Below are 25,557 nucleotides of genomic sequence, written 5' to 3'. Positions count from 1 at the left end.
TTAAGAGTTTATGCTTTCAATTTTGTTATTCTGTAAAAGATTAGCATTGGATGGTTTTAAATTCACGGAAAGTCATATGGCTCTAGATTTGTATTTATTTATTTTTTTGCAACCACATTCTAACTTTTTGGAATGTTCTCTTTATCAAATACCACCTTATAATCTCTTTTACAATAAAAATTTGCTTTCTTTTCTTTCTAAATCAAATTCTTTAATACACAATGCTCTCCCTCTGTCTGCCCTATCTAATGTCTTGAATACCTTGCCTGCAGGACAAGTAGAATCGCCCAGTTTAAAGATACACTATATCCTTTTTTATTTTTTTGGAGACTGAGTTTCACTCTTGTCACCCAGGCTGGAGTGCAGTGGTGCAAATTTCGGCTCATTGAACCTTCGCCTCCCAGGTTCAAGCGATTCTCCTGCCTCAGCCTTCCAAGTGGCTGGGATTACAGGCATGTGCCATCACGCCCTGATAATTTTTTTTTTTTTTTTTTTTAGTAGAGACCGGGTGTCACCATGTTGGCCAGGTCGGTCTCAAACTCCTGAACTCAGGTGATCTGCTCGCCTCGGCCTCCCAAAGTGCTGCGATTATGGGAATGAGCCACTGTGCCTGGCTAAAGATATACTATATCCATTTACTGTCTTAATAAATGAGATAAAAACAAGCAGACTAGTGAAAGTGGAATATCAAATTAGCTTACATGAAAAGCAAGAAAGCAGACGATTTATTTTGGAGATGGCCTTTCTTCTATTAGTCATGCCATTATTGTGGTTTCAGCAAAACTGATTGTTTCTGTTTAATCAATGTTTCTCATCTTTTGCTAAGTTGGCTGCCTCATCTTTTCGTGTACTCCTAGTCTTCAAAAACTTAAAAGTAGAGAATTCAACACTACTGGGGACAGTTAGGCACAAAGTGTAGACACAGAAGGGAGAGAATAGTGTTACTGCAGGTAGAAGAAAGAACTTTTAGGAGAGGATGGAATTTCAAAGAGACTTTGAAGGTTGGGAGGCCTTTGGGGAGAACAAATAAAAGAAAGGTGGCAGTGAGCACTCTGGATCATTTGAAAGATGAACAAAGGCACACAGGTATGAGTGAACTTGGTGTTTATATGAGTACGTTGCATGGGGATAAAAGGTAGAGGGTGATTTGGAGAAGGGAATGCGCTGGAACATGAGTGCCTACATGTGTACAACTGAGGAAGAGGGACTGCGGCATTACCATAAAAGACAAACTAAACTGTTACAGAGGCGGCATAGTTTAGTTATTTAGAATATGGGCTCTGGAGCTAGACTTGCCAAATTGTAATCCTGGCTTTGTAAAGGTGTCTCCTCCCCACCCACTCCCACACCCCCGCCCCTTTACCAGGAAAGACAAAAGTTAATCACTGGAGACAACTCTGGACCCTTAGGATTCAATAATACATAACAAATTTTATTACCTAGCTTTCATCTTCTGCTAGTTCTCTCAAATTTGCTTCCCAAATTTGCTACGCTAGAAACTCAAAAGTCCTTTCCTTTGTAGGATTTTTCTAAAAATTTATTATTTTGTTACGATGCTGTGTAAACAAGTTCTAACCACCACACTTTTGAGTTACTCATCACTGAGTACTCCCATAACTGTACCACGCAGATGTTAATACATCTTTGCTTTTATTAATCTGTCTTTTGTCCACCTATTTTGCAGAGCCCCAGCCAATGAATTAACTTAACACGGGTAGAGGGAAAATAATTTTTTTTCCTCCTCTACCAATGTCAGGAGTCAGATTATGGAATGTTTAAATTCTGAGATTATGTGAGAAAGACTACTGGAGGCATCATACAGTTTTTTTAGTCAAGTAAACATGATGTTATTTTTTATGTTAACTAATATTGGCTTTTAACATCAACCAAATATGCTCCACATTAATTAAAATTTTATTCAGATTTTAATCTTTGTGCTACACTCAATGTATATCTATATTTAAAAGGACTATGATAAAGCACACCAACAAAGATGCTAAAACCCAGATCAAAGTCTTTTATTGCTTGATATTATTTGACTCTTTGGAAACAAGTGGGAAAATTATCCAAGAAGTAAAGCCAAAGCAGCTAGTACCCAGCAAACTAACAGATGGAAGGGGAAATGACGAGGGGGAATTAGGTGATAGGAAGGTGAGAGTGCAAACTGAGAGGCAAAATGGACTCAGGAAAGCAATTATGTATAAGAAAAATATATAGCTGGGCTTAGTGGTGGGTGCCTGTAATCCCAGGTACTCAGGAGGCTGAGGCAGGAGAACTGCTTGAACTCGGGAGGCGGAGGTTGCACTGAGCCGAGATCGCTCCAGTGCACTCCAACCCGGGCAACAAAGTGAGACTCCATCTCAAAAAATAATAATAACAAAAAACAAAAAATAAAACAAAACAAAAAAAGGAAAAGTATATTTCAAAATTTAGAGGATAGATATTTTAGAAATTCAGAAATAGAATTTGGATGTTTTGAAAACTGCAAGGAGCCAAGTGCAAGTGAATACTGAGATTGGATTTATTTAAATAGCTGTATTAGCACCAAACAACATTAATAATAAAAAGTAAAAACATATATATATATACAGGGGAATGTACTCATAATTTCTTTTCTTTTTTTTTTTTTTTTTTTTAATTGAGATCGAGTCTCACTCTGTTGCTCCGGCTGGAGTGCAGCAGCATGATCTTGGCTCACTGCAATCTCCGCCTCCTGGGTTCAAGCGATTCTCCTATCTCAGCCTCCTGAGTAGCTGGGATTACAGGCACCTGCCACCACGCCCACCTAATTTTGTATTTTTAGTAGAAACAGGGTTTTACCATGTTGGCCAGGCTGGTCTTGAACTCCTGACCTCAGGTGATCCACCCACCTCAGCCTCCCCAAAGTGCTAGGTTTACAGGAATGAGCCACTGTGCCTGGCCTGTACTCATAATTTCATGTAAAAATCTCCTTTGCCAGTCCCTGTGTACCTGTCAATAAAAGATTGAAAATATCCAAGAGCATCAGCTTTATTCTAGAGTCTTACTCTATTTTTGCTACAGGTCTGAGTTAGTATCTTGAGTTTCAAGTGGATAGGAGTGTCCATCTTCTAAGACTACTCCCACCCTCCTCCACCCTGAAGCACCACCACCTTTTGGGTAAACCCAGCAAGGGAAGAGGATGAGTTGGCCTCTCAAAGAAGATGCAAATCATTCCTTCTGGGAGGGTTAGGTCATATCTCAGAGTTTATTCTTCTGAAACTGACAACTACACTCTTTACCCTCAAATATTCCATCTAGCCTATCTCTACAAATGGCATTTCCAATTGTTCACTGGTTCCCAGCAGAAACCTGGTATTCATTTGTGACCTCTTTCTCTCTCTAACCTGCACTCCAGTTAATTAAGTCCGGTTTATTCTGCCACCAAAGTATATCCCAAATCTGTCTACTTTGCTCCATCTCCATGCTACCACTGTCATTTCTGGGCTAACCTTTATGCAAATTAGAGAAAGAAGCCTCTTCTTTTGGGCAGATAGTGGGGCTGGATTTCAGCCACACTTGCTCCCTTGTGCCATGATCTCCACAACCTTGCCTGGTGGCCCTGGACCTGACCAAGCCATCCTGCACTGTTGTAATAAATTTCTTAAAATGTTTTGCCACATCCTCACTTGTCCCCCTCCAATCCATTCTCCATGTAACAGAGGGATTATTTAAAAATCACCAATTTGATCACTTTATCCCCCACTTTTAAAACCTTTCAATGAATTTCCATTGCTATTAGGATGAAATTGCAACCCCCTAACATGGCCTACGAGATTCTGAATGATCTGGTTCCTAGCTCCCTCTTCATCCTGACTGGCACCATTCCCCTTGATCCTTTCAGCCACACTGCCTTGTTTTGTTTCCTGAAACTTGCCAAGCTTCCCCTTACCCCAAGAGACTTTGCCTGGAAAGTTCTTCATGACTTAGTTTGGCTAATGTCTACTCTTCTTTCAGGTCTCAATTTAATTTACTTCCACCTTCCCTCACAGCACTCTATTCTTTAATCATACTTAACAGATTTGTAATTGTATATTCACTACTGACTTAATATCTTTTCCCTACTCTATACTGTAAGGTCCAAAAGGGCAGGTATCATGCTTGTCTTAGCCTGGTGCCTTTCATTTATCCAAGTTTCTATAAGTTTATAGCAAAAGCCTTCTCTATGCCAGCAATATAATAGATGATGGGCGCATAGAAGGGAATAGACAGAGATACCGAGGTCCCTGCACTTATGAGAGAAACATGCAACCAATCAACAAGCAAAGCAAGCAGACGAGATGTTTACGAATGCTGTGGCACTACCATATCATAGTTCACTGCAGCCTCGAACTCCTGAGCTCAAGCGATCCTTCCTCCTCAGTCTCCTGAGCAGCTGCAACTACAGGTGGATGCCACCGTGCCTGGCTAATTTTTCTTTATTTTTTGTAAAGACAGTGTCTTGCTGTGTTGCCCAGTTTCATCTGGAAATCCTGGCCTCAAGCCATTCTCCTGCCTTGGCCTCCCAAAGTGCTGGGACTACAGGTGCCAGCTTGTCTTGTTCATCAGTGAATCCCAAGTATGTTGTTAGGATAAAGCTGACAGCTAAACATAACCGAAGAGTCTGCTTCGTTCATGTAAAGTCCAAAATAGTTATTCTAGATGGTTCTTCTCCAAGAGTTCCAATTCAGGAACTAAGACTCCTAACTTGTGTTTCTGTCATCTTCAGCATGTGGCCATAGAAGGGAAAAGAGAGACTGGGTATGGTGGCTTATGCCTGTCATCTCAGCACTGGGAGGCTGAGGCAGGAGGATCGCTTGAGGCCAGGAGTTCACATGGTGAGATGCCATCTCTACCAAAAGAAAAAAAAAAAAAAAAAAGAAGGGAAACAGCATGAAAGATTGCTTGTGGGAGTTTCTTGTCGGTTTTTTAACAATAGGTTAAGGCTAGATGGCTATACCTAACTTCAAGGGAGGCTGGACAATGCAATTCTATACTAAGAAAGAAGAGTAAATGGGTTTGGTGATCAGCTAGTACCCTCAACAGTACCTGGCACAACACTCCATTATGAAGAAACAAAGATGAATTAGAAATGGATCAACACCTGTGAAAGAAGGGAAGAAAAAAATAAAAGAAATGGAACTTGTTCTAAAAAAGTTTATTAACGTACACACAGAAATCAGTATTATATCTAAGAGTATAATGAATCCTTCATTTCCAGGAATCTAGAGATAGTTTCTAAAATAAAATTAATGAATTTATAGATTTGTTTCTCAGGACAATAAAGTTTAAAAAAATTAATCTATTTTTCCACTTTAATTTGTCACCTTCAAGTTTTCCATTTTATTTCCTCTGGGTTTTAGCCTTCCCAAATCTGGTCACTTCACTAAGTTCACAAAGTCACTTAAGTTTCTCCTTCCTTAGGTTTGGATGGTTACGTTAGGACAAGCCTATAGTTAAGGCAATCTAATAGAACAGAACAGTGACAGATGCATAGTAAATATTAGGGAATCTGTGTGCGTGGAGCCACAGAAGCTTAGAACTTGGAGACGTGACCCTAGATCACCATATAAAATGTTTGCAAATATTTTTATGGTATTCTTTTTCTGCTCAGAAGGAAACTGTAGAAATTAAATACTGCAGAAATTTGAGTTCTACACTCAGACTAAAGCAAACACATGGTCACGTGTGTTAATCTGTTTGTACTTAAAGCTTTTCCATTCTAAACTGGTTTACATGTCCTGGACTAAATCTTAGTATTAAAGGCACAGAAACACAGAACTCTAAGGGACCTCATTCACAACCATTCACCTTAACTGAGTCAATTCAGAAGGGACCTGAAATCTAGAGTTGACCAATTTATCCGACTGAGAGAGAAAAAAGTGAAACATTTTTGAACCCTTATCAATAGGTTTTGGCTTACTTTTCCCAAAACAGAATCCTCCCTGAGGTAGTCGGAGAGCACAGTCCTGGATAGCAGTTCCGTGCGCTGGGGAAGGAAATTTTAGAGTCGAGTGATGCAGGCAGAGACCCAGTGCGGCTGAAAACGGGCGATGCGGGTGTTCCTGTGACCCCTGGAATGCAAAGGACTGAACCCCCATCAGAAAGTTAGAAAGCCGGTACAGAGTAGCCAGGAGTACTGTTCACTCGGCAGGAGCAGGGGTGCCGAGTGGGGGGAATCTCTGGTCCTGCAGCTCGGCCGCCACCAAGAGCTCCAAGTGCTGGGCGCGGTGCCACCACACGCCCGCCACGCCCCACGCCGCCTTGCAAGCGAACGCTGGAGGCCCCGCCGGGCCGCCGTAGCGCTGCGGCTCGGGCCGCTCCTCCTGCACCGCCCTCCGCCCCCAGCCTCCCGGCGCCGCGGCAGCTCTGGGCAGGCAGCGCCGCCGCCGCCGCCGCCGCCGCTGCTGCTTCCTCCTCTGCAGCCGTTCGGCCGCTGCGTGACGCGTCGTTTCCTCCCAACATGGCGGCCGGGGCAGGTCGGCGGTGATGGAGGCCAGTTCGCGGCCGCGGCGGGTGCTAATCCCCACAGTAGCCAGGGTAGCCCTCCTCTCGCGGTGCCTGTGAGAGCCGCCGCCACCTCGTCCCTCAGTTCCCGGCAGACAGCCGCCCGGGCCGGGCTCCCTCACCGCCACCAGGGCCGGAGGGACGAGTGAGAGGGGCGGCCGGGACGCGACCCCCGGGCCGGGAGAAGCGGAGGCCCGACGGGCGCGGCCCTCGAGGTACGGCTTCTCGGGGGCGGCGAGGACCTCGACGCCCCTCGCCGACACCGCGGCTGGTCCCGCTCGCCCTCCCCTTCCTGATCCTGCCGCTGCCCTCCACGCCTCCACTCCCCCACCTCCACCCCCTCTCCTTTTTCTCTTCTCTTCCTTCCTCTCATCCTCCTCCCCTCCAGCCGCTGGGAGCCGCGGGTCGGACGAGCAGCCGCCTCCTTCTCTGCGTCCATGTATGAGGGGAAGAAAACGAAGAACATGTTCCTGACCCGGGCTCTGGAGAAGATATTGGCCGACAAGGAAGTGAAGAAGGCGCATCACTCCCAGCTGCGCAAAGCTTGCGAGGTGGCGTTAGGTGAGCGGGGAGGAGGCCCGGGGGTTGGGGTGCTTGTTGTGGGGCGGGGGACGGGGGCGCCCGCGGGGGGTGGGGTCGCCCGGGGCTTGCCCGAGGCCCGCGCCTCTGACCTCGGGGAGCCCTCGCGGAGCCTTCTGCTCCCTGTCTGGAGTTGACAGGAACTCGGCTGGATGTGGAGCAGAGGCGGGGTAGAGGAGGAAGGGCAGTGAGCTGGGCTCGGGAAACGCGGCAGGGCTTAGGATCGCGGGGCACCTGGGTTCGAGGGATCGACTTGAGAGTGAGAGAATTTTGTTGGTGGTCCGTGAGGTGCGGACTAGATACCACCCTTTGTGATGAAGCAGAAGATGAGCTATTGTTTATTAGCTTGGAAATTGAGGTGGGGCCGGTATGTCAAGATTGGGTGTGGGAAAGGTTCCGTATCATAATTAACAATAACTTTTTCGTTTGGCGAGGTACTTTGGGGAGATAGGCTGCTGAAGTTGTTTCCTTGTTGATAGTCTTGAGAAGGGGTTTGCAAGAGGTGCAGCCCGTTCTGACATCTCTCCGCCTCCGCCACAGGAAAAACATAGAGTAATATTGTATCTGACCGGGCTGACCTGGAAGAACAAGACCGGTGGTTAAGGGGTGAGGGTGGGGGTGGCGGCATGAAAGCAGGGAAGCAAAGAACCTTTAGATAAAATGGCTTTAGGTGACAAGGGAAGGGAGGGTTTGAAATGAGGAAAATGAAAAAGACAATGACACCCACCAGCCACATGTCTGGACAGTGGCAGCTGCTCTCAAGCTTGAATTGTGATTTATAGTTCAGATGGAAGAAATTTAGTGTAATGAAGCCCGTAGCAAGGAAAATCCAAACAATACCTCCTACCTATGAGGTTAGGCAGATGAGGAATTGTTAAAGGGGGAACATTGTTAGAGCTATTGCATCCATCAAAGATGAAATCGTTTGAGAGACCAGAACATTTAACACAAAGATACATTCCTAATGCTTAACACTTTATAGCACTGGAAATACACTAGGTCAAATTGGCAAGAAAAGGAAGCTTGTTAAATGGGCTTTGGAAAAAAGCATTCTTGAAAGGGGAAAATTCCACAATAACTTAAAGTATGCTAGAGTTAAGGAGTCAAGACAACTTAAAATTAGCTTTTAATTATTAAATAGAAGACTACCATTTAATTTGCTGTAATACACTGTAGTTTTTTTTCCTAGATCGTTAAAATTGCTAATATGAAAAACGTCGAAGAAATTTCATCTTAAAAAATTTGAATGTGTAGTATAAGGGGCTTAAGTTTATTTTTTCACCTTACTCATCGACCAGAAGTTTGCATTTTGTTATTTTTGTAGCTAACAAAAGACTGTTCCCGGTGTATGAGAAGACAGTTGTCCAGTGGCAAAAACTGTATTTATATCGAGATCCTGAAAGGAATAATTATTAAATTGGAGTGAAACTGGGGAGAAAGTGATTTTAGGATTTTTAAAAGAATTGTTACACGTAGGTTTATAAATTACTTGAAGGTTGAAGAACTTCAGAGAGATTCAAATTAAAGTTTTAAATTTTTGTTTGTTTTTTGAGACAGGGGCTTGCTCTGTCACCCAGACTGAAGCGCAGTGGCACAATCAGTGCTCACTGCCGCCTCAAACTCCCAGGATCAGGCGTTCCTCCCAAGTAATTGGGACTTCAGGCACACCACCACACCTGGCTAATTTTTTTTTTTTTTTTTTTTTTGGTGGAGATGGCGGTCTCTCTGTATTGCCCAGGCTGGTCTCCAAATCTGGGCTCAAGAGAGCCTCCCACCTTGGCCTCCCAAAGTGCTGGGTTTATAGGCGTGAGCTACCTCTCCTGGCCTTAATTTTTTATAATTCAGATTTTTCATGTTACAACATTTTTAATACATTAAATTGTTAAGTATCAAAGTGAAGAAATGAAGTGTGTTGTGTGTATGTATATGTTTTCCTTTTCCAAAATGGTAACATAAGCAAGCATATTTTAATGGAGAGCCTACTGGAATGAGAGTCTGAGATCCTAGGTTTAAATCCCAGTTCTGTTACGTTGTAGTATTAGGCAAGTCCCTGGGCCTTAAGTTCTCTGTAAAATTAGGGTATTGAACTTAATGATTGTATGGTCACATCTCCTCTAATGTGCCATGAATGTGATTGCACTGTCCTGTTAACTCGTGCATTGGGTATTCCCTACCGCTCATGAGCATCATCTTTAGAGGGCCTATAGCGCTCTAAATGGTCCTTGCCATTTCTGGAGGTCGGGATTACTTGATATGTGTGCCAACTGTACCAGGGTTGTCTATTTCAGATTTTGCCAGTTTTTACTTTTTTGTCCCTTCTGTATACTCAGTAGAAGCTTGTTACGAGGAATGTGACTATCCAGGGAAGGGCTAGGCACCACAGTACTTTATTTACTTGAGATGTATGAGGCATTTTTTCCCACATTTCGTAAAGTTACATTTAGCCTCCGACAAAGCAAAATCTCAGTAATCTCATGGTAGCTAATCCCTGGTGAACTTTGTTTCTTCCCTTGCAGTCTATCTACATCATCACCCAAACATAAATTGATAAGCATAACTCAATTTGTCTTTGCAGAAAGTATGTTTTGCAGGAAGATGGTTTTCCCACAAATGTATTGTCCTTGAAAACCATTAGAGACTTATCTTCTCCACTTCACTATTGAGACCTGGGCCAGGCCCGCTCTGGTCTGTTGGTAATCTGTGTGGCCATCAAGCAGGATGGGAAAGCAAACTGAAAAGGCCTGATTCAGTCCTCTCGGGTCTATAGATTGTGAGTTGGGTGGTGTTGGATGGTGGAGATACAGAGATCATTTTGTGGGTGGTGTTATAACCCTTCTAAATACCCACCTGTCTGTCTTCATTCTTTCCCCAAATATTTATTGAGCATACAGCTGAAGGGAGATGGACAGTTAACAGGAAAATACATAGTATGTCAGACTTTTAATCCTTTTTTGTTTGAAAATCATTGTATTGGCATGTGAGTAGATTTCTGAGTATTGCCATTCAAAATTAATTCAGCTACCTTTTAACATATGGCCAATTATAGATGGATTTTCTGTAAACTATACTCATGAAATTACAGCTTATTGTGTATTCTTAACACTTTCTTTTTTTTTTTTTCCAAAAAGTATAACTTATGAAACAGCATCTAGATTAGGGGAAATTTTACTTCATTAAAACAATCCATTCTCAAAGACTTCTCAAGGAACTTTTATTTTCACAGAAAGAAAAATAAACCTTTAAAGGGATGCAGAGTTAATGTAAAACGTTTTTCAAATTTTCTTACGTCAGACTTCATTTTGAAGTAAAGAATGGTTAAAAGAGAAAGAATCCCCCTCCCTCCCCGCGCCCCCCCCCCCCCCCCCCCCCCTTACACTGTTACAACTGATATGAAGCCCACAGGCCCAGGAACAGCTCCAGGTTGCCCTCTTTTGGTACCTGCCCTACTACAGCTCTCTGCAGAGAGAGCGAGTCTAGGCTGCCCTAGCTTAGCCTGATCCATTCCTGCTCTCGAGAATCCTGACTTAAAAATAGTCTGGCCATCTGCTGGCAGATGAGACAACAGCTGAGCTATTTTTAGTTTCAAAGAATTTAGGATTGTTGTGGGATTGGGCTTGAAGGTAGCATTGTTTATCTGCTAGGGAGGGTGCAGTTGGGACTTATTCCAGTAAGGCCTCTAAGTTTCAGGAGTTTCTTTTATGTTAGGGTTGTGACTAGTTCAGCTTATGCTTTCTGACATCGAATGAAGAGTATCTGTGAAGATACTCTGCAAATGTTAGGATGAAAGAGTTCAAGGTTGGAAACTGGCACTGATACAAAATAAGAGTGAAAAAGGTGAAGAGCTGACCAGAAGAAGGTTTTAAAGGGAAGGGAGGCATATACTGGCAGTGATAAGGGTGGGTCCCCAGGAGGTATATGGGAAAATAATGGAGACAAAATTGTTAGGGAAGTAATTTTTGCATCAGACAGGGCATGAATTTATATTGTTCATCATATTATAAAGTGATCCTACTGACTTAGTTTTCTTATATAAGAGTCTATTACCTATAATTATAGTTTCATCCAGAAATACAATATTGAGACTCAAACTTTTCAGAACTTGCTTCCTTCTGCCCGTTTAATCCCACCGTTATTTTTGTTGGTGGTGTTATAAGAAAGATATGTCAGTGGAGGGGAAATTACTTGAATGCTTTGGGCCCTGGTTTTATGCTACTTTTGGTAACTATTAATTTTCATCACTCTTCACCACTTATGAAAAAATGATTTGTCCCCAAACAATATCCTGCCATCAGTGAACACCTTAATTATAATTTAAATCCATTAACAAATCTCCGTTTAAGCCTTCTTTGATATCTAAAGTAAAAGGTATTTTCAGTAAGCCTGGCTACCTGAATTTTTGAGATGGGTAGAAGAAAAGAGTATAATTAATGACATAACCGAAAGATTGATCCTATTTGCATTTGTTCTTTTCTTTCACATTTCAGATTTGTTTTTAGGACACTTGCTCTAGAATAGTGTTGACTAAAATAAATGTTGTAGAGTACAAGTTCTTAGAGAAGCTCTTTGAAGAAAATAAGCTTGGGTTGAAAAAATAAGTTTGGATTACAGTGTATAATCTGTTTCCGTTTGGGAAATTTATAATGCACATGAACATAGTTAAGATTCTGAAAAGTCCTCCAAGAAAGACACCTGCTCAATTTTGTTTAATGAAGTTTTTCCTGAATTTATGTGATCCTTTTTCATTGTCTGCTAACTCAGTTAACTCCCCTAGGATATGTTGTTCCTTGGAACTTACTTTGGGACACTGGGGAAAGAAAGGCAAGTACAATAACCCTAACTACTGGTGAGACCATCTTCTAGAAGATGTTTGGGGAAACCAGTGCACAAACCTGTTTGTCTAAACACAGGTTTGGGGAAAGCAGTAGATGTGTTGATAGTGTGGGAAGGAGAAGAAAGTCTGAAATAAGGAGCAGTAGAAATATCGAGATCAGAGGACTGTTTGCTGACTAGCTTTCTTTCCCACCCCATCTAGGGGCAGGTAACTTATTTGTGTCTTCTGGTAAGGTTTAACTTAGAGAGAAAATTGTGAGTGGGAAATAATTTGGGGAAATATTTGTCATAATATTCCTCACATAATGGAGGAAGGAGGATATTTGAACAGGAAAAATACATGAGTAAGTTATTGTTGTCATTCCAAACTAGGTATATATTTCAGTCAGATAGTTGTTGAACTCCTCATATGTTCCAGATACTACTTCATTGCTGGGTATATAGCAGTAAACCAAACATGCTTTCATAGAACACACATTCTAGTGGGGTGAGGGTGATAGTAACAACCTTATATCATCAGAAGAAAGAGTTCAGAAGGTTAAAGGGAAAAGGGTGGGAGTGCTGATTTAGTTAGAGTTGTCAGGAAAGTCCTATCTGTGAGATGACATTTGAGCAAAGAAGTGACATAAGTGAGGGATTTAGTCTTTCAGATACTTGCATGAAATAGAGACAGGAAATAGGAAGATGGATGTGTGCTTGGTGTGTTTCAGGATGCAAGCAGGCTTGTGTGGCTGGGAGAGAGACAGAGGGAAAGATAGGAGGGGGAGGGCAGATTTGGGATTTTAGTGACAGCATGTTTATATTTTTAAAGGCTCACTGTGGCCAGAGACCATGGGGACTTAGGCTGAGTTGGTGGTGGTGGAAAGGGTGATAATTGTGCGCATTTGGAATATATTTTGGAATCCACAGGATTTGCTGATGGGTTGGTTAACAGAGGGGATGGCATCCAGTCTTGTAGCCAGAGCTTCAGGGTAGAGGAAGATGGCATTCACCTCAATGGGGGACACTAGGATAGAAAAAGCCTTTGGGAAATAGATTTTTATATAGTAAAATATTTTCATCCTGCCTTTTATATGTATTTTAGAAAGTTTTAATGATAGAATTTTCTGATAATGTAATAGGATATTTTCTACTGAGAATAACACAAAATAATTTCAATTTGTTTTGTCTGTGTGTTTTTTTTTTTTTTTTGAGACAGTGTCACGCTTTGTCACCCAGGCTGGAGTGCAGTGGCGCTATCCTGGCTCACTACAAGCTCCGCCTCCCGAGTTCATGCCATTCTCCTGCCTCAGCCTCTTGAGTAGCTAATTTCGTGTAGCGCTACCACGCCTGGCTGATTTTTTTTGTATTTTTATTAGAGATGGGGTTTCACCGTGTTAGCCAGGATGGTCTCAATCTCCTGACCTCGTGATCCGCCCGCCTCAGCCTCCCAAGGTGCTGGGATTACAGGCGTGAGCCACTGCGCCCAGCCTGCCTTGTCAGGTTTTTTGCAGGGAGGTTTTTTACCAAAGAAATGAGCCTTTCACTTGTCTGGTTCTTTTCCTGGAATAGGAACTTTGTGGATGTAATTAGTGAAAGATCTCGAGGTGAAATTGAGATCCTCAACTTAGAGCCTTTAGGTGGGCCCTAAATCCAGTGAATGGTGTCCTTGTAAGGAAGAGGAAGGGACACAGTCACATACAAAGGAAAAAGTCCATGTGAAAATGGAGACAAGAGATCAGTCACTGCTGCCACAAGCTATGGAATGCCAGAAGCCACCAGAAGTAGGAAGAGGCAAGGAGGGATTCTTCCCTTTGGAGGTAGCATAGCTCTGCTGTGACCTTGATTTTAGATTGTGGGCCACCAGAACTATGAGAGGAAATTTCTGTTGTTTTAAGCCACTAAATTTATGGTAATTTGTTAAGGCAGCCTTAGGAAATGAATGCAAGTTCCCTTCTATCCCAACTTTTCAAACCCATTTTGATTTCTTTATTCAAGTTTCCACTTACAGAGTCTAGTATACATATGTTTACACAATCAGATCCTGTCTTTGGCTCATCTCTGATTGTTTCATGAATCTAGAAAGCAGTTATTCTGAGGCTTTAGTGTGTTACAAGTAGAGGCTCTTGAAAAGCTTCTTAAAAGGTCTGGGCTCAAGTATTTAAGAGTATTCAAAAAGTTTTGTGTTCTGCTTTTGATATTTTGTTTTGCTTAAACTTAGACTTGATATAACTAAATTTGTTTATATAACCTATGTTATCTTTTCATTCAGAAAAGTCTTTGAAAATCTTTAAAATGGCTGGGCGCGGTGGCTCCCGCCTGTAATCCTAGCACTTTGGGAGGCTGAGGCGGGTGGATCATGAGGTCAGGCGTTCAAGACCAGCCTGGCCAGCATAGTGAAACTCCGTCTCTACTAAAAATACAAAAAGTTAGCCGGACGTGGTGGCAGTGGGCGCCTGTAATCCCAGCTACTTAGGAGGCTGAGGCAGGAGACTTGCTTGAACCTGCAAGGCGGGGTTGCAGTGAGCCAGGATTGTGCCACTGTACTCCAGCTGGGGCGGCAGTGCGAGACTCCATCTCAAAAAAAAAAAAAAAAAGAAAATCTTTAAAATATTTCATAATACCACTGGCAGTGTCTTTAGGAAACTCCATGTGAGGCTATTAATTTTTCTTAACAAAAATGTGTATGTTGAGACTTCATTTAATCAGCTGTTTAACAATCCTCATCTGTCAGAACTTTGCTAAGAAATGAAATAATAAAAATATAAGCAGTCAAAGTACATATCTTGAAGGTCAAGCACTTTATATAGAAGAGAATCTCTATGGCTTTTACTCAGTCTGTATACTTTTATAATTCCAGTAAGTTTGGTAATTTGATATTTTTTATAAACGAATTCTTCAAATCATTTTCAAAAGTGTAACTACAACAATAAAATTTACTGTGATACAGGGCCCGGCGTGGTGGCTGGCGCCTGTGATCCCAGCACTTTGGGAGGCCGAGGCGGGCAAATCATGAGGTCAGGAGATCAAGACCATCCTGGCTAACACAGTGAAACCCCGTCTCTACTAAAAATACAAAAAATTAGCCAGTCGTGGTGGCAGGCGCCTGTAGTCCCAGCTACTCGGGAGGCTGAGGCAGGAGAATGGTGTGAACCCAGGAGGTGGAGCTTGCAGTGAGCCAAGATTGCGCCACTGCACTCCAGCCTGGGCAACAGAGTGAGACTCCGTTTCAAAAAATAAAAAAATAAAAAAATTTACCGTGATATTCTTAGCTGAAGATAAATAACCACTGTTAACTTTTTGAAAAACAACTTTCTGATAAATAATTTACATACTATAGTATTTACTTTTTTTGAGTGTAATGATTTTTGGTAAATTTACTGAAATACGCAGTCATCAGCATAAATCCAGTTTTAGAACATTTCTGTTCTCTCAATAAGATCTATAGTGCCCTTGTTGTCATCCCTAGCTTCTGGCTTTCACTAATCTATTTTCTGTCTTTAGAGTTGCCTTTTCTGGACATTTCATGAAATGCAGTTATACACAGGTGGTCGTTAGTGTCTGGTTTCTTTCAGTATGTTTTTGAGGTTCATTCATGAAGTTTGTATCCACACTTCCTTTCCTTTTATTGATGAATAGCATTCCATTGTTTAGATATCCTGTATTTTGTTTATCCATTTACCAATTGATGGATATTTGGGTTGAATGAATAATACTGCCATGAATATTTGTGTGTAAGTCTTTGTGTGGACGTAAACTTTTATTTCTCCTAGGTAGACAAATTGGGAAGGGAATTGGTGGGCCACTTGATAAATTTATGTTTAACTTTTTAAGAAACTGCTACATTCTTTTCCAGCTTACATACCCACTAGCAGTGTATGAGGCTTCCCGTTTCTTCAAATTCTCACCAATGTTTGTTACTGCCCTTTTATTTTTAGCCATCCTAGTTGTTATGATGAAGTGTTACTTCATTGAAACACTGTTAACTTTTTGAAGTACAGATTAAATATCCTTTATCAGAAATGCTTGGGATCAGAAATGTTTTCAATTTTGGTTTTTTTTTTTTTGGATTCTGGAATATTTGCATATGCATAATGAAATATCTTGGGGATGAGATTGAAGTCTAAACACAAAATTCACTTATGTTTCACATACACCTTATACACATAATCCAAAGGTAATTTTATGCACTATTCTTTTTTTTTTTTTTTTTTTAATTGAGACGGAGTTTAGCTGTTGTTGCTCAGGCTGGACTGTAGTGGTGCGATCTCAGCTCACTGTAACTTCCGCTTTCCAGGTTCAAGTGATTCTCCTGCCTCAGCCTCCCAAGTAGCTGGGATTACAGGCATGTGCCACCACGCTCAGCTAATTTTGTATTTTTAGTAGAGACGGGGTTTTGCCATGTTGGCCAGGCTGGTTTCAAACTCCGACCTCAGGTGATCTGCCGACCTTGGCCTCCCAAAGTTCTGGGATTACAGGCATGAGCCACCGCACCTGGTCTTATGCACTGTTGTTAATTTTGTACATGAAACAAAATTTTGACTGTTTTGACTGTGACCCATCACATGAGATGAGATTCGGAATTTTTCACTTCTGGCTTCATGTCAGTTCTCAAAAAGTTTCAGATTTTGGAACATTTCAGTTCAGGAATGCTCAACCTGTATTTTTCCCAAACTTCATTCTACACACACATACACGGGAGCATGGACATGGACAAGCATATTCTTCAAAAAATTGAGCAGCCAGACATGGCGGCTCACACCTGAAATCCCAGCACTTAAAGAGGCCAAGACAGGGAGATCACTTGATCCCAGGAGTTCAATACCAACCTGGGTAACATGGCTAAACCCTGTGTCTACAAAAAATACTAAAAAAAAAAAAATTACTGGGTGTGGTGGTATGCGCAAGCTACTTGGGAGGATGAGGTGGCCCAGGAGGTTGAGGCTACAGTGAGCTGTGATCACACCACTGGACTCCAGCCTGGGTGACAGAGTGGAAAAAAAAAAAAAAAAAGGCCAGGCGTGGTGGCTCATGCTTGTAATCTCAGCACTTTGGGAGGCCAAGGTAGGCGGATCACGAGGTCAAGAGATGGAGACTATCCTGGCCAACATGGTGAAACACTGTCTCTACCAAAAATACAAAAATTAGCTGGCCGTGGTGGTGCGCGCCTGTAGTCCAGCTGCTCAGGCGGCTGAGGCAGGAGAATCGCTTGATCCCGGGAGGTGGAGGTTGCAGTAAGCTGAGATCGTGCCACTGCACTCCAGCCTGGCAACAGAGTGAGACTCTTGTCAAAAAAAAAAAAAAAGCTATTTAATTTTTAAGGCAATAATAGGAAAAAGAATAGCTAACATTTATTGAGTGTTTACTGTATGCCAGGTTCTGTGCCAATTAAATACTTCATTGACTTTATCTCAGTTAGTCCTCAGAACAACCCTATATGCTTAGGTTCTGTTACTACCGGCATTTTGCAAATGAAGAAAATGAGTTTGTGTTTGGCAGAGTTCGAATATGACCTTAGAGCCCACATAGTCATCTTGGGAGTTGTGTCGCACTCTTGCTTTTTGGCCTAATGTGGCAGTCCTGTCCTGCACCTTTAATCACAGTACTACATGTTTGTAAGTAACAATACAAAAAGGAAAAGAAGGGCGACTGTAAAAAGAAAGGCACTGTCAAAAAGAGAAAAAAGGCCATACACTGAACAGACGTAGAAATAACAGCAATACAGGAAAATATTGCTGTGTACATTTCAGTGAATCTCCAGGGTAAATGTTCATGTGTTCATCATGGGATCCCCAAATCTGTCGTGTACAATATAATTTTAATTCTCTTTTCTGCTTAAGAAGTCAGGCAAATTCGTGTGTATGTATCTTCTAAGATTTAATTTTAAAGTAAAGTGTCAGTAATTTAAGCCATTTGGAAATATAATGTGCCCTGTAACACCTCCCAGGGATTTGGGATGGGCTAGCTTTTATTGTGCTTCTATGCCTAACCCTTTAAAACTACTCTCATTTGCTTTTTATATTAATATTTTGTAACATTTCAAATCATTTTAAGAATTGATATAAGAACAAAATCTTATTAAAATGTTACGTTATGTGAAATTACCAATAAGACTTTATCTAAAAATAACTAGTTGTAAATCTCAGTGACTTCATATGTAAGTATATAAAAGTACTTATTGTGTAATTGTCATGATTTTCTGTTCTCTCATCAATATTTCATGTGCATTTTCTATATATCTATGTTGTCTTCCTACCTAGCGTTTTAACAGCGTGTCATTTGTTTAAATATTTTTGAGTTTGGGGACATATTATATTTAAGTTTTGCTGCACAGATTTTTTTTTTAATTAATCCCTTGCAGAATTTGTTTAGTGTTTGTTATATATGCAGAACTGTTTAAAATAAACTCTTAAGATTTTGATTGTTGGGTTAGAATGTGGTAATTCATGACTGTTCCTTAAGGCAAGGTTGCCATACATAGTATGCCTGTGCTAGGTGCAAATAAACAGAGCACTGAGGAGGACAAGACAGAGAATTTGCTGTCTTTAGATTTATTGGTTTTGATCAGTGTTTTATCACTTCATCTTTCCTTTGCATTTTTTTTTTCTGTTCTAAGAGTGAAAAAAACAAAGACATAAAAATTCCTCTTTATAGTTAGGATATCTGTACTTTCATTTTCTATGAATTTGATATTTTTCATCCTTTTTTTCTTGAGGGTTGTTAGAGTATATCTTAGTCTGTTTAAGCTACTATAACAGAATACTGTAAACTGGGTGGCTTATGGACAACAGAAATTTATTTCTCACAGTTCTTTATTTCTCACTGGGAATTCAAAGATCAAGGTGCTGACAGATTCCATATCTGGTGATGGCTGGTTCCTTATAGACAGCACCTTCTAGTTGTGTTGTCATATGGTAGAAGAGTGAAATACACCTCTTTTATAAGGGTACTAATTCCATTCATGAGCGCTCCACCCTTATGACCTAGTCACCTCCTGAAGGCCCCACCTCTTAATTCCATCACGCTGGGAATCAAGTTTCAACATGTGATTTTTTGGGGGACACAAACATACAGACCATAGCAGGGTATGTAATAAGTATGTATTTTAAAAGTTCATTTTGTTTCTCTGAATTGATGGGTGTTTTAATAGCAGTTACTAAGTAATTTTAAAACATCACATCATATTCCATCAGTCATTTTCAATTTATATTAGTATAGTACTTAATGTGGTATCTGGTAAGATTGAATAGTCTTCGTTGTTTCTTAATTTTTCTTAAATAATATTACTTCTTTTTCCAAATAACTTAAGGATTTTCTTTTAAGTTTTCTAATGCTCATTCTTAACATCTTATTAACATGTTACTTAATCAGATTTTCTTGCCTTCTATTCTTATACATCAGATAAAAAGTCTTATAGTTGGGAAGAAGTTGATTATTTTGTTTCATCCAATTTGTTGGGTCCCCATGCTTCCATTCCCTAAGTTTTACTTCTTACCTGATAATTGAGAATGTGTTTGTTTAATGCAGTGTCAGAAAGCAACAATGTTTAATGCAGTGACAAGCAAAGCTTATGTGTAATTTCTGATGTGCTTTGATCTTTAGAAATAAGAATGGAACCATGTGCATCTTCTGCAAAGATGAAGAGTAAAAATAAGGTGTAGGTTGTTTGATACCAGTTAATAGTAATTAATATTTTATAATATACACCAATGTCCAAAAATGAGTTTTTACAATTATTAGAGAAAAAATTTTTTATAGTAACAGCTCTGTGTCTATAGTTATCTTGCTAGAAGATACAAAGGCAGAAATAAAGTTGTATTATTAGAATGTGTTTTTTTACTAACTGCAATGATGAATCTGTGTGTTTGAATAAATGAAGTGAAGGTATTTTGTTCTTTTTGTTTCTACCCTCAATCCCCATTTTTATGGCTGTTATAGAAGATTCCTTGAGTGGTAAAGTAGAAGGCAAGGTTCTTTTGTTTGTAATATGTACACATTCTTTCCTTAAAAAGTCAATGAGTATGCTAACATATACTCTCTTAAACTTGTATATATGGCTACCTTCATTGAATTATTTTCCTTATGAAATAGTTAAATATTTCTCAATTCTTAATTTTCTTTTACATTTCAAAAAGCACCCTTTAGTAGGTAATTAATATGCAAAATTATGGTTTCTCTAAGAAAATGTTAGGTTCTCAAAATTGTCACTATTATAGTTCTTTTTGTTTGATTGCCTTTTCTTTGTTTGAATGAAAAATGTCTTTAAGAAAGATTTGCTAATCTTTTTCTGTTTTATCGCTAAGTTAAAATTATATTTATTTTTACTAAGTAGTTTTCAGTTTTGTGTTATTAAATTGAGTAGCCTTTGTTTTTTTTTTATTTTTAGCACTCCCCTAAATGGTTTCTACCAATTCAGTCTCATTGAAGCTTTCTATCCTTAACATTTGTAAAAATAATATAATCTTTCATTAATAGCAAATAAGAAGCTTTGTTTGGTTTTGCTGCTCATGCATGCCTAATGCTGTTCTGTGTAAGATATATCTCACCAGTTGGCTTGACTAAAACTTCTTAATGTAAAGGTTTTATTGATTTAGTAGATTAATGTCCCTAAATATTTTGTCTAAGATAGACACTGTTAATAATTTGGCTTTTCAGAAAGTGTATAAGAAAACAAAAAATTTTTTTTTGAGTTTGGAAATTAAATGTTCTTAAGAATATTTGCTTTTTTTCTAGCTCTTTCCATTTTTTTTAATTCTTCTTATTTATTTATTTATTTATTTATTTATTTATTTATTTATTTATTTATTTTGAGACGGAGTCTCACTGTGTCACCCAGGCTGGAGTGCAGTGGCACAATCTTGGCTCACTGCAAGCTCCACCTCCCGGGTTCACGTCATTCTCCTGCCTTAGCCTCCCGAGTAGCTGGGACTACAGGCACCTGCCACCACGCCCGACTAATTTTTTGTATTTTTAATAGAGACGGGGTTTCACTGTGTTAGCCAGGATGGTCGCCTGCCTCAGCCTCCCAAAGTGCTGGGATTACAGGCGTGAGCCACTGCGCCCGGCCTAAATTCTTATTTTTATCCTGAATTGTTTGTTTGTTTGTTTTGTTTTTTGTTTTGTTTTTAAAGACGCCCAGGCTGGAGTTCAGTGGTGCCATGTTGGCTCACGGCAACCTTTGCCTCTCGAGTTCAAGTGATTCTCCTGCCTCAGCCTCCCAAGTAGCTGGGATTACAGGCGCATGCCACCATGCCTGGCTAATTTTTGTATTTTTAGTAGAGACGGGGTTTCACCATGTTGGCCAGGCTGGTCTTGAACTCCTGATCTCGTGATCCGCCCGCCTCGACCTTCCAAAGTCCAGGGATTATACAGGCGTAAGCTACTGGGCCTGGCCCTGAATTTTTTATTTTAAAAAATTAACACGGTATTTCCATTCCTTTTTTTGACCCATTTACGTTAATTTCCTACCGAATTCTCCTTCTTTCTCCTTTTCAAACCCTTAGAATCTCTATCAGCATTGATATATGAAAACATTCTTGATTTATAAAGACATATTTTAACTCAATTCAAACAGTTTAAAAATAATCAGAGGGTAACCTGAAATACAAATACACATTTAGTTTACAACCCTTGATGTATCCTCACAAATGACCACTACGTTGCAGAAATGGAAAATTCACTACATGGTAGAACAGTAGATAGGTGGAAGTTTATTGCTAGATCCCAGGAGGAATGAAAAGCTAAAAGGATGAGAGAGAAGAGCTAGATATGGAGGACAGGGAACATAAAGCTGTGTAACATATGGATAACTCATTTTCTGAAACATAAAACAAAAACTAGAAATTGCTGGCAAAACAATAATCAGAGATATGCTGGGGAAAACTTCTGCACTAAAAAATACTTGTGTGTGCAAACTGCTATATTCTAGGAAGAAAAATACTCAATGTAAAAAGACTTACAAATCTCAGTCTAGCAATATTTTTTAATATTAAAGATAAAAAATTAATCTTGTAAATACCCAGGCAGAGAAAATAAGCTTCCAGAAGAATAGTTCAGTTTGTTAAGACTGTAAAGAATTAGTAGCACCCATGGCTATTTAAGGAAAAAAAAATTATAAGAATTTCAGCCTAGGTAAATTTAATAGGAATTTGCTGAAAATGATAAAACAGCAACTCTGCTAATAAACATAGACATTCTCTTTTATATCTTTTTTTAAAAGTCTTATCTCACCTCTCTGTCATCTTTTTCCCTTGTTCCCTTCTTTATCTCCCTCATCTCTCCACCCCTTTCTGTCACCCCCTCTATTTCAAATTCTTCTAGAATATTGTTAGAAAACAATGAGAAATGTGTTACAAAGATATATGTACAAGTGTATTCATCATTATGCTGTTTATAATTACTAAAATATGAAAATAACAAGTAGTCAACAATATAGGATTGATTAAATGATGCGTGAATAGAAGGGAATGTTACAAAGTACTATGTAGTGATGTGCTTGAAATATACTTACTGATATGGGAAGATGAATGATTGGAAAAAGCAGATTATATAGTACTTTTCTTAGAACAAATATTTGTAGGTATACGGGGAAGAGTGTTGCAAATACAAAGAAATTTTGACAAATATAATCATACCAAGTAACACGTTTTACTGTCTTGTGGAAGAACTACAATAAAATATTCATAGTGTGGTTAGAAGTATGTCATTGGGCCAGGTGCGTTGGCTCACGCCTGTAATCCCAGCACTTTGGGAGGCTGAGGTGGGTGGATCACCTGAAGTCAGGAGTTCGAGACCAGCCTGGCCAACATGGTGAAACCCCATCTATAGTAAAAATCCAAAAAATTAGCCAAGCTGTGGTGGCAGGCGCCTGTAATCCCAGCTACTTGGGTGGCTGAGGCAGGATGATAGCCACCTGGGGGTGGCTCCCACGCTTGAACCTGGGAGGCGAAGGTTGCAGTGAGCCAAGATCGCACCATTGCACTCCAGCCTGGGCAACAAGAGCGAAACTCTGTCTCAAAAAAAAAGAAAAAAAAAAAAAAAGACGTATGTCATCGAGGAGTCTGTATGCTTCTGAAGAACTTCTACAAATGCAAAAATATTGCCTATTTATCTTTTTCCTCAAGCATGTGGTATTTAAATGTAGAGTAAGAGAGGAAAAAGAAAACATACACACAAGTATAAGTAGTGGGCTTCTTATTGAAGTAGAAAAATAAAATCAAGGAAGAAGGTTGCTGACATCAAATATAGATAATTGAATAATAGTCATATTTATTTACTAGCAAGTCAACCTCATAGTGAACACAGGGATAATTTAAATGTTTTTGATATTGCTTGGAGTATGCCTAACTAGGGTATTAGATATTGATTGTACTTTGGGCTTTATTATGCATTAGCTTGTAATAATAGGAAGGAAATTGTTTTGTTCTTCAAGTCAAAACCTTTCTCACTTTGATTTCTCAAAATGAAAGAATACCTGGCCTCACATAGGATTTTGACTAGGAAATATTTATACAGTAAATCCTGACTTAATGTCATTGATATAGGTTCTTGGAAGCTGTGACTTTAAGTGAAATGACATACAGCAGGTCCTTGAATAACAATGGTTAGTTAAACATCATGTCATTATAAGGTTGATTAGAAAAAATTGATTTTGTTATACGTAATTTTGCTTAAAGTCACAGTTTCCAAGAACAACGTTAAGTGAGGACTTACTATAATTTATGTCTTTGGTAATCTGAGTATTATATAAGAAATAAAAAGTATTTTTGAGAGAACCTCATTGGTTGCTGTTATTTTCTACAACACAAGCCTTAGCTTCATCTCAAAAAAGAAACCTAAGTTAAGAAAGTGTGTAAGGTTTCAGAAGATCTCATTTTCATGTATGTATCCATTTAGGCCTTCTCAACACATCCAGAAAAGATATGGAAAGCTAATTCAAGAGTATAGGTTGTTTTAATGTCTGTAGAAAGCCCAGTGTTAACCAGTATAGATTTACTCTTGCAGATACTTCAGTTTACATCCCTTCTAGAGATGGATACCAAGTTCTTTTCAATTATATGGAAACTGCCATTTATCAGTTATTTTCCTGTATTTCATATTTGAGTCACAAAACAGTACTGTGAGTCATAGATGTTCTTTTTCTTTTATTTCTTTTTTTATTTTTTGAGATGGAGTTTCACTCTGTCGACTAGGCTGGAGTGCAGTGGCACGATCTCAGCTCACTGCACCCTCTACCTCCAGGTTCAAGTGATTCTCCTACCTCAGCCTCCTAAGTAGCTGGGACTACAGATGCATGCCACCATGCCTGGCTAATTTTTATATTTTTAGTAGAGAAGGGGTTTTACCATGTTGGCCAAGCTGGTCTTGAACTCCTGACCTCAAGTGATCTGCCCGCCTCGGCCTGTAATCCCAGCACTTTGGGATCCCAAAGTGCTGGGATTACAGGCGTGAGCCACTGCGCCCAGCCTTTTTCTCATATTTCATATTCATAAGTGCTTTCCTGAAATCAGCTAAAATTTGTGCTCATTCCATTATAACTTGATTAAAACTTTTTTAGTCCTGAGTAGATGCACTTCTATCTTTCTTCCCTTCTTTGCCCATTGGGACATTTCTCAAAAAATCTTCCTTCATAATAATTCAATATTTATTTATATTTGTTACTAGTATTGATTTGCAGATAACCTTTGGGAATATTAGACATATTAGTTATTCATATGTTGATACTGTCCTTAGATTTTTGGAGAGTGCTTTCTTGCCTTTAACATCTAGCTGAGTTTTGTCCCACTGAGAGAATGGGAAACTTGACTGAAATGATGGGAGAGAATGGATTAATTTTGGAACATGGGGCATTACGGGACATGGTAGGACTGGGACAGGCCTGAATGTAAGCATAGCATGAGGTTGTAAGGAGACAATAGATAGGAAGGTGCAGACTGGTGAGATGAGAAAGTATTAGAAACAACCTTTGAAATGATGAGATGAGAAAGCATTAAAAACAACCTTTGCTTTGCCCTTAGGAATAATGTGTATTATTTAAAAGGTGTAAGCACTCATTATAATTTGTTAATGATAGTTTAAGTATATGGGGTCAGCCCATTAGCCATTTTCTGTTAAAAAAAAAAAACCGCCGGATGTGGTGGCTCATGCCTGAAATCCCAGCACTTTGGGAGGCTGAGGTGGGTGCATCACCTGAGGTCGGGAGTTCAAGACCAGCCTTACCATCATGGAGAAACCCCGTATCTACTAAAAATACAAAATTAGCTGGGCATGGTGGTGCATACCTATAATCCCAGCTACTCGGGAGGCTGAGGCAGGAGAACTGCTTGAACCCAGGAGGCGGAGGTTGCAATGAGCCAAGATAGTGCCATTGCATTCCAGCCTGGGCAATAAGAGTGAAACTCTTGTCTCAAAAAAAAAAGTGGCTTTTTTTCTCTGTGGCTCTTTGGGTTAACCTAATGTTTTGTATTTTAAATTATGTTACTGTGAACTCCAGTTTTACCATGGGATTAAAAGCTAATATAAATACTTTTTAGTCTTCATTATTTTATTTAACAAACATTTATTGAACATCTTAAGTTTGTCTTAAAATTGTATTAGGCACTAGGGAAACTAGGGAACACATATGTGGTTCCTACCTTCAACAGCTTGTAATCTCTTGGGGGAAGG

General features: G+C 39.9%; 1 protein-coding gene across 5 annotated transcripts in view; it reads left to right on the top strand.

Annotated features, from left to right (window-relative positions):
• Positions 1-6,371: 6,371 nt before the first annotated feature.
• Positions 6,372-25,557, top strand: part of ARFGEF1 (ADP ribosylation factor guanine nucleotide exchange factor 1) — a 144,138-nt gene continuing 124,952 nt past the window's right edge. For 3 of the 5 annotated variants that reach the window (XM_024251573.3, XM_063726662.1, XM_024251572.3), the window contains exon 1: positions 6,372-7,065. In XM_024251573.3, coding sequence (XP_024107341.1) covers positions 6,942-7,065 — 124 coding nt within the window. In that variant the 5' untranslated portion in view covers positions 6,372-6,941. The remainder of the gene's footprint in view (positions 7,066-25,557) is intronic. The other 2 variants (XM_054561686.2, XM_054561685.2) reach the window with 1 other exon arrangement.

Source organism: Pongo abelii, chromosome 7 (assembly GCF_028885655.2).
Source record: "Pongo abelii isolate AG06213 chromosome 7, NHGRI_mPonAbe1-v2.0_pri, whole genome shotgun sequence".
NCBI classification, from domain to species: Eukaryota; Metazoa; Chordata; class Mammalia; order Primates; family Hominidae; genus Pongo; species Pongo abelii.
This window is presented reverse-complemented; position numbering and strand designations above follow the sequence as displayed.